This window comes from Oncorhynchus gorbuscha, linkage group LG18, assembly GCF_021184085.1.
Source record: "Oncorhynchus gorbuscha isolate QuinsamMale2020 ecotype Even-year linkage group LG18, OgorEven_v1.0, whole genome shotgun sequence".
In the NCBI taxonomy this organism is placed as follows: domain Eukaryota; kingdom Metazoa; phylum Chordata; class Actinopteri; order Salmoniformes; family Salmonidae; genus Oncorhynchus; species Oncorhynchus gorbuscha.
The window spans coordinates 38,523,323-38,535,850 of NC_060190.1; the positions used below are offsets into that span (position 1 = coordinate 38,523,323).

General features: G+C 41.7%; 1 protein-coding gene across 3 annotated transcripts in view; it reads left to right on the forward strand.

Annotated features, from left to right (window-relative positions):
* The first annotated feature begins 4,414 nt into the window (after nucleotides 1-4,414).
* The window catches only part of cfap20dc (CFAP20 domain containing), a 58,135-nt gene continuing 50,021 nt past the window's right edge, over nucleotides 4,415-12,528 (forward strand). For 2 of the 3 annotated variants that reach the window (XM_046310764.1, XM_046310766.1), the window contains exons 1-4: nucleotides 4,415-5,429; nucleotides 5,534-5,623; nucleotides 7,924-8,017; nucleotides 8,157-8,229. In XM_046310764.1, the coding sequence (XP_046166720.1) occupies nucleotides 5,409-5,429; nucleotides 5,534-5,623; nucleotides 7,924-8,017; nucleotides 8,157-8,229 (278 nt within the window). In that variant the 5' untranslated portion in view covers nucleotides 4,415-5,408. The remainder of the gene's footprint in view (nucleotides 5,430-5,533; nucleotides 5,624-7,923; nucleotides 8,018-8,156; nucleotides 8,230-12,528) is intronic. The other variant, XM_046310765.1, reaches the window with a different exon arrangement.

Consider the following 12,528-nt stretch of genomic DNA (forward strand, 5'->3'; position numbering starts at 1 on the left):
AGACCCATTTGCGACCAAGCTTTAACTTCCTGACTAATGTCTTGAGATGTTGCTTTAATGTAGCCACATAATGTTCCTGCCTCATGACGCCATCTATTTTGTGAAGTGCACCAGTCCCTCCTGCAGCAAAGCAGCCCCACAACATGATGCTGCTACCCATGTGCTGTATGAATTAGCCTATTAGAAGCTTCTAAAGCCATGACATCATTTTCTGGAATTTTCCAAGCTGTTTAAAGGCACAGTATGTATGCAAACTTCTGACCCACTGGAATTGTGATACAGTGAATTATAAGTCAAATAATCTGTCTGTAAACAATTGTTGGAAAAATGACTTGTGTCATGCATAAAGTAGATGTCCTAACCGACTTGCCAAAACTATAGTTTGTTAACAAGAAATTGGTGGAGTGGTTGAAAAACAAGTTTTAATGACTCCAATCTAAGTGTATGTAAACTTCTGACTTCAACTGTGTGTTAGGCTTTGGTTGACATTTGAGAAAGCAAGAAATGGTAGTTATGCTGAGCTCATACCTCTTCAATTTCTCTCTCCAAATTACTTTAGGACCGTCAACTGTCCGAGCCACCCAAGAGGATCAGTCTGATTCTCTGTGCTCTGAGTCAGAAAGACACCAGCTTGAGGTTGGCTATACTTTCAACAACAGTTGAAAAGTACACATCTCCTCTTCATAACACTGCACTAATCCATCAAATGTTCTCACAGGTGGCTTGCGTTGGACTGGAGGACAGGGGCAGGTAAGTCCAGGCCCTGGACTAGAAGACACTAGTGAAGTTCTCATCACTAGTGTCTAACAGGCACAGGTAAGGCCAGCTGCTCTCTGTGGCCGGATGGAGGACCTTCGGAGGGTCATTCGTCCGTCACACTCCTGGTTAGACAATTTTACAATTGATCATGCTCAAGCTCTTCTGCAGGTGCAGCATCCAGAAGTAGGAGGCCTACTTGGGAGGGACCTCTCTTCCAGGGACCTCTCTGACTGTGGGGTGGCCGGCAGTCCAGCAGCAGAAAGGGGGCACAGATTGTGGGCTGTTTGCTATTGCAAACAGTCTTAGTCTCTGCAGAGATGAGGAACCCTCCATGGCACGATACCATCAGAAATCCATTTCCCAGTGCCGATTCCAGTCCCCATCCTGGGTCCAGGCCTCGCAAGGTCAGCGACCACTGCTTCTGTCGGAAATACGTGAGAGAAGGTAAGGAGGTGGCCCGATGCAGGAGATGCGGAAAGCATTTATGTGTGTTGCTTGTCTCATGGCGTCGATGTGCGTGAATTTGTCTGTCCATCGTCCGTCATCTGTTTTGTCTGATGTTTTCCCCACACTTGTTTTCACTAATTGGCCGGCTCCCCACCTCAACACGATAGCTATTTTACTACATTGCATCTGGTTGTATATTGTATGTTATTGTAAATAACCTGTTGTAATACTGTTTAAAATGTGTATAGAGATGTGTTTTCTTGCAGACGTTGGCTGTGAAGTTGGTAAGTTGCTTGGTAAGTATATAGCATATGTAATCTGTCTTGTATTCAAAGTAATGTTTACAAGCATGTAAATGTTTGTATATTTTTCCATTCTGCTGGTAAATATTTGAAACTTGCTCAAATTGGCTGTAAATGTATACATTTACATATTACATTTATTCATTGCAAGTAACATTTTCAATTGACTGAAATTGACAGTTCAATTGCCCAGTTATTTACTGGTCCTTAACTCCTTCTCCCGAACCATTAATATTTTGTGTCCAATTCCAAATCAAATTTGAGGCCAGGGTTGGTATGGAATTGGACATTGGTTTCTAGTTAGTGTTTGCATATCTGGAGGTTCTAGATTTGTGTACGTAATATGGCAGAAGTCTCCCAGAGTCCATTACACAGCAGGGTTGAGTCATCACCATATTGCTCCACCTATCCAAGCCCCATCAGGTCAAGCACTACAAAGATAGAGTAGGGGGTTAAAGGCCTTAATTAAAATCAAAATACTGCTCTCGGCCTTGACGTGGTGAGAGGGCTTCCAACTCAACCAGGCCCATGTTATTGAAACCATGACTGAAACTGTCTGCCTGTCGAGGACAAGTGACAGGAAGAACTAGCCGCAGCATCTCTTGATTCCACCTCTTTCCTCTCTCCTCATCCTTTAACTCTTTCTCTCCTCTCCCTCCAGACGAAAATTCTGCATCTAGTGACTTCTGATTGCCCAACAATCTACCCACTCATCCCATCCCCTCCTCCATCTCATTACATCATTTTTATTTAACCTATATTTAACTATCATCTAAAGCTACTGTTATTGTCATGTTGTCATTATTTGCGAATACATTTTGCTATGCACGCTCACAGGGCCCTACAGACCTATGTACACTGACACTCACTCCATCATTTGCTCACACACACAGTAATATGCACATACAGTGCATTCAGAAAGTATTCAGACCCCTTTACTTTCCACAAGTTACAGCCTTATTCTAAAATTAAAATGTAAAAAAAGGTATTTATTGATCTAAACATAATACTCAATAATGGCAAAGTGAAAACAGGTTTTTAGAATTTTTTGCACATTTACTACAAATAAAAAAATACTGGATAATCTCTTGAAATAGTTGAACACGTTATTTGTATTAATTTTGATTTAAATTAAATAGGCAAGTCAGTTAAGAACAAATTCTTATTTACAATGACAGCCTACACTGTCCAAACCCGGACGACACTGGGCCAATTGTGCTCCGCCCTATGAGACTCCCAATCACCACCGGTTGTGATCCAGCCTGGATACGAACCAGGGACTGTAGTGACACCTCTAGCACTGAGATGCAGTGCATTAGACCGCTGCACAACTCGGGAGCGCAGCGGTTATTACTCCAACCTGGTGAAAGTGACAAGTTTTCATTTTCACCAAAAACAACCTTATATCGAAAAACAACCCTTCGATTTTAAAGGCCTGCACATGTGCAGTTCGGCAGGAAACGACCGTTAGACCCGATGATGTGTTTCTGTGCATGAGCTGAGCTAACCAACATCGCCATGACATCGCTTACAAGTGTGATCGGGGATTTCTATTGGAGAAACAGTTTCTGCTTATCTTAATACTGTCCTGTCTTTGATTAAACTATTATTGTTCCTGTGTTATAACACTAAGCAACATTTTATTAGCACGATGTTAAATAATAATTTGGTAATTGCATTTTAATTGCATAACAGTGAGTTGGGTGTTTTTTAAACTACTCTACACTACTTTATTCAACTTGTGTGATAACTCAATTATTAAGTAATTAAAAAGCCATTTCTAAAGTCCTACATAACAACAATGTTGCTATTGTAGAAATCAAAGTTACGACATGAACTTGATGTCAGGTGTTACTGTATTAGCTTACATGTATGTCTCACTCATTAATGATATATTTCTTATTCATTTTGAAAATGCTAAACTGTTCTAATCTAATTTTGACATGAGTCAATGTATTGCCTATCTCTAGCTTAATGCCTGAAAGTGTCATTTATCAATTTCTTTCAGGCCTAAACATGTGTCTTGTTTGCTTTACATTTGTAGCATTTCTTTCAGTTCTTTTGATTGATAAATGTTAAAGGTCGACTCAGTAATATGACGTAGATTCGCTAAGTAAACAGCACAGTGTGTCAATTTCTGCAACACCTAAGAGCTTTGAAGCGCGAGGCTAAACTTCTCATCTGTTTTGGTCCTGTGGCTCCCACACTGTAAGAGCGTGAAGCAAATCTGTGCACATGCACAGTGTGATTGTGAAGTCTTGCTTCTCACTCATCTCAATATTTGGTGCTGTTCGTAAAATGTTCTCCAATCATTAAGTATTTAATTCTAGGATATATATACACACACACACACACACACACACACACACACACACACACACACACACACACACACACACACACACACACACACACACACACACACACACACACACACACACACACACACACACACACACACTGAACAAAAATATAAACGCAAGATGTAAAAGTGTTGGTCCCATGTTTCATGAGATTAAATAAAATATCTCTGAAACATTACATATGCACAAAAAGCATATTCAACAACAAAAATCTCAGAAATGTGTTTACATACCTGTTGGTTAGGATTTATCCTTTGCCAAGATAATCCATCCAATAAGCTGATTAAACAGCATGATCATTACATATGTGCACCTTATGCTGGAGACAATAAAAGGCCACTCTAAAATGTTCAGTTTTGTCATACAACACAATGCCACAGATGTCTCAAGCTTTGAGGGAGTGTGCAATTGGCATTCTGACTGCAGAAATGTAATGTTAATTTCTCTACCATAAGCCGCCTCCAATGCCATTTTAGAGAATTTGGCAGTACGTCCAACCGGCCTCACAACCGCAGGCCACGTGTAACCACGCCAGCCCAGGACCTCCACATCTGGCTTCTTCATCATCTGAGACCAGCCACCAGGACAGCTGATGAAACTGAGGAGTATTTCTGTTTGTAATAATGCCCTTTTCTGGGGAAAAACGTATTCTGATTGGCTGGGCCTGGCTCCCAAGTGGGTTGGCTGAGCCTGGCTCCCAGGCCCACTGATGGCAGCGCCGCTGCCCAGTCATGTGAAATCCATAGATTAGGGCCTAATGAATTGATTTCAAATGACTGATTTCCTTATATGAACTGTGACGCTGTAAAATCGTTGAATTTATATTTATGTTTAGTATTAAGGCCAGGCACCACACCCTCATAGAGTAATTTGGCTGAAAAATGCTGATATTTGCATATAGCACAAATCATTGTTTTTTGGACACTGGATGTCAGCCTAAATATTTTGGCTTCGTTTTGTTAAGACATTCCTGGACTGGACCTTCATTCTTCTATCTGTGAAATACTAAAGACATGTACGTAAAAATGCATTTTTGACCGTCTCGAAGCTGTCTTTTGCTGTTTAAAAGTTAATTGCCTGCAATTCTACACATTTTACTATCTCATATGCAGCCTGGGAAAGACTGGCTAGATCTGATCTCGATACAGTTGTGCAGCCTCGTGCTACAGTGTAGCGTCTTGTCACCATGGAGACACCCCGACTCAAATGACTAGGGAACTTGACTGTGGATTTTAGCTAGCAGACTTTGGCATTTGCCAGTTAGCTAGCAAACATTGAAACTCACGGATGAAGAATTATTTCGAGAATTTGCTCTGTTTTGGAACACTCCTGTGGCCAGCGTGCCGACAATATTTGATTGCAAAGCCAACACTGGACTGATAGCAAGACACATGCATGCCGAGGTTAAATAAAATGACGTTAGCCAGCTAACGTTACTGTAGCCAGCTATTGGAAGTGGTCACATGCCAGTCCAGAATGTTATCTAGCTAGCCAACATTAGTGGTTGACAAAGGAAAGAAGACATCCTACCTGAAACATGTTTAAGAACGAATATCAGGTAAATCTTAGTTTAACAAATCTTCAATGTACAACATAGCCTGACCGTTACCTCTCAAACACTCACTGTCTGTGTCATGAAAACGAATGGCATTTCCTTCAAAGGGTGGAGCTGCTGTAGAGATCTTCAGTGCACAAGGGAAAGATCCTGTTGCAAAATGGAAACTTTGTGGAGGAAAATCAGCTATAAATAAAGTGAGTTGAATATTGAGCCAGACATATTGAATGATTTTTCCCATTCAATTGTAGGTCGAAAAATACCCCCCCCCCCCCCCCCCCCGCTATGCTTCTTCCGGGTCTCTGTCTGTCTCCCTGCCTGTCTACGCCTTAGGTTATACGTTATCAAAGCCAATCCGATTTAGGCTGTATTGCGAATTAGTACCTGTCAAATGTGTTCCCCTGAAACAACACCAAGTGTTAATTACTATTACAGGGCACCAGACTAACATTTTACACTTTTAAGGTTGGTGGCACCAGCCCATGATTTGGTCAGACCCAAATCCTGATCACACCCAAATCATGAGAAATCATCTTATGAAATCATTCATAGTGTTTTACTAATATTAAGAAGTATAATAAATAGACGACTGAGGTAGGCCTATTCATGAAATAAGTTGTTTCACCTAACACTCCAAGCAGGAATGCATCATTCAAGATGTTTTTATGTGCTAACTAATTCCAATCATTGTCATGAATTTAGGGTTGACAATGAAACTATAGTTTTTATTCTACTGTCAAAATAGGACTCCAGAATTATTATTTTTTGTTCGTTATAGATTAATTACATACATCTTTATGTGCACTAACTAATGTCATAGGCGTATTCATTTGCAATTACCCATAGGACATACAGTGCATTCGGAAAGTATTCAGACCCCTTTACTTTTTACACATTTTGTTACATTACAACCTTATTCTAAAATGGATTAAATTGTTTTTTTCCCTCATCAATCTACACACAATAGCCCATAATGATAAAGCAAAAATATGTTTTTATATATTTTAGCAAAGTTAGTAAAAATAAAAAGCTGATATATCACATTTACATAAGAATTCAGACACTTTACTCAGTACTTTGTTGAAGCACCTTTGGCAGTGATTACAGCCTCGAGTCTTCTTGGGTATGACGCTACACGCTTGGCACACCTGTATTTGGGGAGTTTCTCACATTCTTCTCTGCAGATCCTCTCAAGCTTTGTCAGGTTGGATGGGGAGCATCGCTGCACAGATATTTTCAGGTCTCTCCAGAGAGGTTAGATCGGGATCAAGTCCGGGCTATGGCTGGGCCACACAAGGACATTCAGAGACTTGTCCCGAAGACACTCCTGCAATGTATTGGCTGTGTGTTTAGTGTCGTTCTCCTGTTGGAAGGTGAATCTTTTCCCCAGTCTGTGGTCCTGAGCGCTCTGGAGCAGGTTTTCATCAAGTATCTCTCTGTACTTTGATCTGTTCATCTTTCCCTCAATCCTGACTAGTCTCCCAGTCCCTGCCACTGAAAAACATCCCCACAGCATGATGCTGCCTCCACCATGCTTCACGGTAGGGATGGTGCCAGGTTCCCTCCAGACGTGACGCTTGGCAATCAGGCCAAAGAGTTTGTTCTTGGTTTCATCAACCCAGAGAATCTTGTTTCTCATGGTCTGAGAGTCTTTAGGTGTCTTTTGGCAATTTCCAAGCTGGCTGTCATGTGCCTTTTACTGAGGAGTGGCTTCCATCTGGTTACATTTGGTAATCATTCTGGAAGGTTGTCCCATCTCCACAGAGGAACTCTGGAGCTCTGTCAGAGTGACCATTGGGTTTTTTGTCACCTCCCTGACCAAGGACGATCTCCCCCGATTGGCCAGGCGGCGAGCTCTAGAAAGACTCTTGGTGGACTCAAACTTCTCCCATTTAAGAATGATGGAGGCCACTGTGTTCTTGGGGACCTTCAATGCTGCAGACAATTTTTATTACCCTTCCCCAGATCTGTGCCTCGACACAATCCTGTATCGGAGCTCTAGGGACAATTCCTTCGACCTCATGCCTTGGTTTTTGCTCTGACATGCACTGTCAACTATAGGAAGGTGTGTGCCTTTCCAAATCATGTCCAATCAATGGAATCTACCACAGGTGGACTCCAATCAAGTTTTAGAAACATCTCAAGGATGATCAATGGAAACAGGATGTACCTGAGCTCAATTTTCGAGGCCCATAGCAAAGGGTCTGAATTCTTAATAAGGTATCTGTTTTTTATGTTTTCGCTTTGTCATTATGGGCTATTGTGTGTATTTAATCCTTTTTAGAATAAGGCTGTAACGTAACAAAATGTGGAAAACATCAAGGGGTCTGAATACTTTCCAAATGCACAATATAGGCCTATGTCTGCGCAATGGCATGTGCAAAAATTGGTCCAGCCCATGTGGCATTTGCCAGAATTGCCAGATGGCCAATCTGCCGCTGCTGATATGAATAACCTGATCATCATAATCTAGCATTTTTGCATTGCTCTGCTCTAGGAGTTTGACAAAGAGGTCAAGAGCTTTGTGTACAGTCTGGAGGGGAGCAGCCAAGCTATTAAAATGCAGATGCCAAAGGATGGAAAAATGTCTCGTAAGTCTCAACCATATACTGTTTGAATGAGACCTAAGAATATTGTACCCAACTAGGCCTATTGAAAAAACAGGGCACGGAGTCTATTACTAATTTACTGTAGGTTGAGTAATGTATGTTTGTTTGATTGTCATTCCAGTTGGACTGGTACAGAGATTCTTGGTCCTCCAGGTGAATGTTTCCCAATGTAAAGACTTCTCTACAGAGCTTGTGTAAGTAGCCTACCAGACCAGTATCCTCTTATTTTCACTTACTTCATGGCCTTGCTTCATACCAGAAAAAACACTGTAATCACACATCTTTAACACGGAAGCTGTCTGTCAACCATAATCTAACTGCCCCTGGTCAAATTTATTCTCCCTCCTCCCAACATGAGTTGATCATCTATATCCAGCCACTAATTCCTCAGGAAAACAGAGTGACAGTTTTATTGGTTCCAAAAGACATCCATTACCTTTTAATGTAGACATACGCATGCATGCACACAGACTCTCGCTCTCTGTCTCTCTGTCTCTCTGTCTCTCTGTCTCTCTGTCTCTCTGTCTCTCTGTCTGTCTGTCTGTCTGTCTGTCTGTCTGTCTGTCTGTCTGTCTGTCTGTCTGTCTGTCTGTCTGTCTGTCTGTCTGTCTGTCTGTCTGTCTGTCTGTCTGTCTGTCTGTCTGTCTGTCTGTCTGTCTGTCTGTCTGTCTGTCTGTCTGTCTCTGTCTCTCTCTGTCTCTCTCTCTCTCTCTCTCTCTCTCTCTCTCTCTCTCTCTCTCTCTCTCTCTCTCTCTCTCTCATTATAATGACAGTGAGTTAGTATTGGATAATTCTGTAATCTTTTGTCTACGGAAACTTCATTAAGTTAAGAATAAAAGCCCACCGTGGTGATGTGTCTGAACTGAAGCAATGTGTTTGATAAGACCTGACCATTTTAATGAAGGAACTGACAAGATGTATCTCTGTGACACATTATACTGTGTCACGCTGGGCAGGCACAGGACCTTTATAGTTTGACCCATTAGGAAACTCTGTTCTGCAGGCAGTAGTATATGTAATTATAGTAGCAGATCATCATGTTGAAGGTCGGGTTAGCTTTACACAAAAGGATTACACATTGCTCACAGAGCAGCAACCATATGCACACACATATAAATGCACGCACATGCACACACACTTTAATTAATTCATTCACACATTCTCACACACACACAAACTTAAATCAGTGTGCTTAGTACACAGTAAAGGAGAGATGGCATACACTCTAAACTCTATGTGTAAGCCTGTCATCCTCAGAAGAATTTCCATAATCAGAATTGCTAAAATCAACACTTCCGATGAGGTGGATATTAAAAAGTTATTATAAACAAAGGTAATCAGGTGTTACATTATCTAGAGTGAGTTCAATTCAAATGTTCTTTTTAATTCAGCAACCTTTTTCTATTTGAGAGAGACCATAACACATTTGTAAAATTGGCTTTTAGCAAGAAGATAATCCATTGTGCTGCAAAACTAATTTCCAGATTAGAAAACAGGCGCTGGCAGTTGATCATATTCAAAGCCCTGGCTTGATTTGTAGTCACAAAAATGAAGAGGGTGAAGTAAGTGAAGCAACAGTCTTGGCTGCACACTTTCTTTGCTGGTAACTTGTAGTTCATTTGGTTGAAATGGAAACCTAATCAGTTTGGGAATTTCGGTCTGCCAAATGTGTTCTTCAAACACTTTTGTGAATTGTTCTAAATTGAGTAAATATAGGCCTTATTAATGTATTACCGGTATATATAGGCCCTATTATGGGCCGATAATAGGCCCTATATCATTGGACAGAGCAGACTTGTTGGTCCCGCTGCAGTGAAAACATTGATGTGTTGTCGATTAATTTCATGCATCATCTTTCTGTGTAGTGTTTGTTATTCTGAAGCACTAATTAATAAAGATGCAATAATGGAAAAACGCAGCGTTTCGATTGTGTCCTGGTCACCGGTACCGTGTAATTATGTAAAACTCCAGGCTGGAGAAAATGCAATCCATTAGAGACATTGGTCATGGTTACACGCTAGTGTTAATGAAGCTATCGTTCAGATGGAGGAGGGGGCTGTGTGGAAAATGGGCCAGAAGAACTACTTTAGGCTTTCAGTTTGCTTCTTTCCCTCTATTTCATAAATTCCTCCTCTCCTACTTTCTCTCTCTCAAACTCCCTCCCTCCCTACCCCCCCCCTCCCTCCCTGCAGATGATGAAGATACACTACATGACCAAATATATGTGAACATCTCATTCCAAAATCATGGGCATTAATATGGAGTTGGTCACCGCTTTGCTGCTATAACAGCCTCCATTCTTCTGGGAAGGCTTTCCACCAGATGTTAGAACATTGCTGTGGGGACTTGCTTCCATTCAGCCACGAGCATTAGTGAGGTCGGGTACTGATGATGGGCGATTAGGCCTAGCTTGCAGTCGACGTTTCAATTCATCCCAAAGGTGTTCGATGGGGTTGAGGTCAGTACTCTGTGCAGGCCAGTCAAGTTCTTCCACACCAATCTCGACAAACCATTTATGTATGGACCTCGCTTTGTTCATGGGGCATTGTCCACCAAAAGTACAGTTGGCACTATGCATTGGGGCAGGTAGCGTTCTCCTGGCATCAGCTAAACCGAGATTCATCCGTCGGGACTGTCAGATGGTGAAGTGTGATTCATCATTCCAGAGAAGACGTTTCCACTGCTCCAGAGTTCAATGGCAACGAGCTTTACACCACTCCAGCTGACGCTTAGCATTGCACATGGTGATCTTAGGCTTGTGTGCGGGTGCTTGGCCATGGAAACCCACTTCATGAAGCTCCCGACGAACAGTTATTGTGCTGACGTTGTTTCCAGAGGCAGTTTGGAACTTGGTAGTGAGTGTTGCAACCGAGGTCAGACGATTTTTACGCTCTTCAGCACTTAACGGGCCCATTCTGTGAGTTTGTGTGGCCTATCACTTTGCGGCTGAGCCGTTGTTGCTTCTAGGCGTTTCCACTTCACAATAACAGCACTTACAGTTGACCGGGGTAGCTCTAGTAGGGCAGAAATTGAACAAACTGACTTGTTGGCATCCTATGATGGTGCCACGTTGAAAGTCACCGAGCTCTTCAGTAAGGCCATTCTACTGCCAATGTTTGTCAATGGAGATTGCATGGCTGTGTGGTCAAATTTATACACCTGTCAGCAATGGGTGTGGCTGAAATAGCCAACTCCGCTAATTTGAAGGGTTGTCCACATACTTTTGTATATATAGTGCAGATGAATAATAGCATAGTACGTTATGATTGCATTCAGAACTGATCACAGTAATAGTAATTGGTGCTCACCAGTGTAGTACCCTGACATTGGGTGAGGTAAGGAGATGAGATGTTTAATCATATCTGCTAGGCGTAGTAGAGGTAACAGGTGAACACTGTTCCAAAGTCCATTACAGAGGAAAGACATGCTGGGAGACAGTGGATGTCCCAAATGGCACCCTGTTCCCTATATAGTTCACTACTTTTGACCAGAGTCCTATGGGCCCTAGTCAAAAGTAGTGCACTTTGAAGGGAATAGGATGCAATTTGGGACTCTGAGAGAGGCTGTTTAGCATCAGGACAGCCTGTGTGAATAGAGGTTAAACACACCATCTTAGCTGTAAGTAGAATAAGGTCTTAATGCTGTAATGCTTTCGTAGGCCAGATTGCCTGATCAGTTGTTAACATTGTGTGTGTGTGTGTGTGTGTGTGTGTGTGTGTGTGTGTGTGTGTGTGTGTGTGTGTGTGTGTGTGTGTGTGTGTGTGTGTGTGCGTGCGTGCGTGCGTGCGTGCGTGCGTGCGTGTGTGTGTATTGAGGACGGAGGAGAACCCAAGCCATGTACCATATTCTTACGTGTTGTTGCTTAGAATCATTTCACGAGTAGGGTTGCAAAACTACCAGTAATTTACCAAAGTTACCGCAATCTTCAGTAATTTCTTCGGTATTTCCGGCAATCCTATGTTTAAATTGCAATATTTTTGTCCATATTGTCCATGATTTTTTGGTGGATAGACCATAGAGTTCAACAGAAAATAGCCTTATTAATAAGGTTGATGTTCGTGCCCCCTTCCTAAATCTAATTAGCATAAAACAAAAATCCCCGTAAAAATATGTCAGTTTAAGCTAGAGATATCAGTTGGATGCGTCTCAATCCATCGCATCCGCCTATGTAACACTTCCGAAAATCGGTCTTCTCACAAAATCGTCTGAACGTTTTGGCCTAGAAAAACTTTTATTATGACCCCTCCATGGAGAGATGAGAGTCTCAAGAACACGATGGTGCTCTAGGACGTCCACAGGCCTCACAAGTCTCGTTTGAATATCCCCAATGTACCAGTTGTCAATGTACCAGTTGAAAAAAATGTGGTTAGACAGTATATATGGAGACTGTTTAGTGACAAAATAAATTAACAAATGTTTCCTGATCCAAATTTTTTTTTGACTCATTTTTGATACTTCAAGGGGTCTTAAAATTCTAAATCAAATAGAAACAT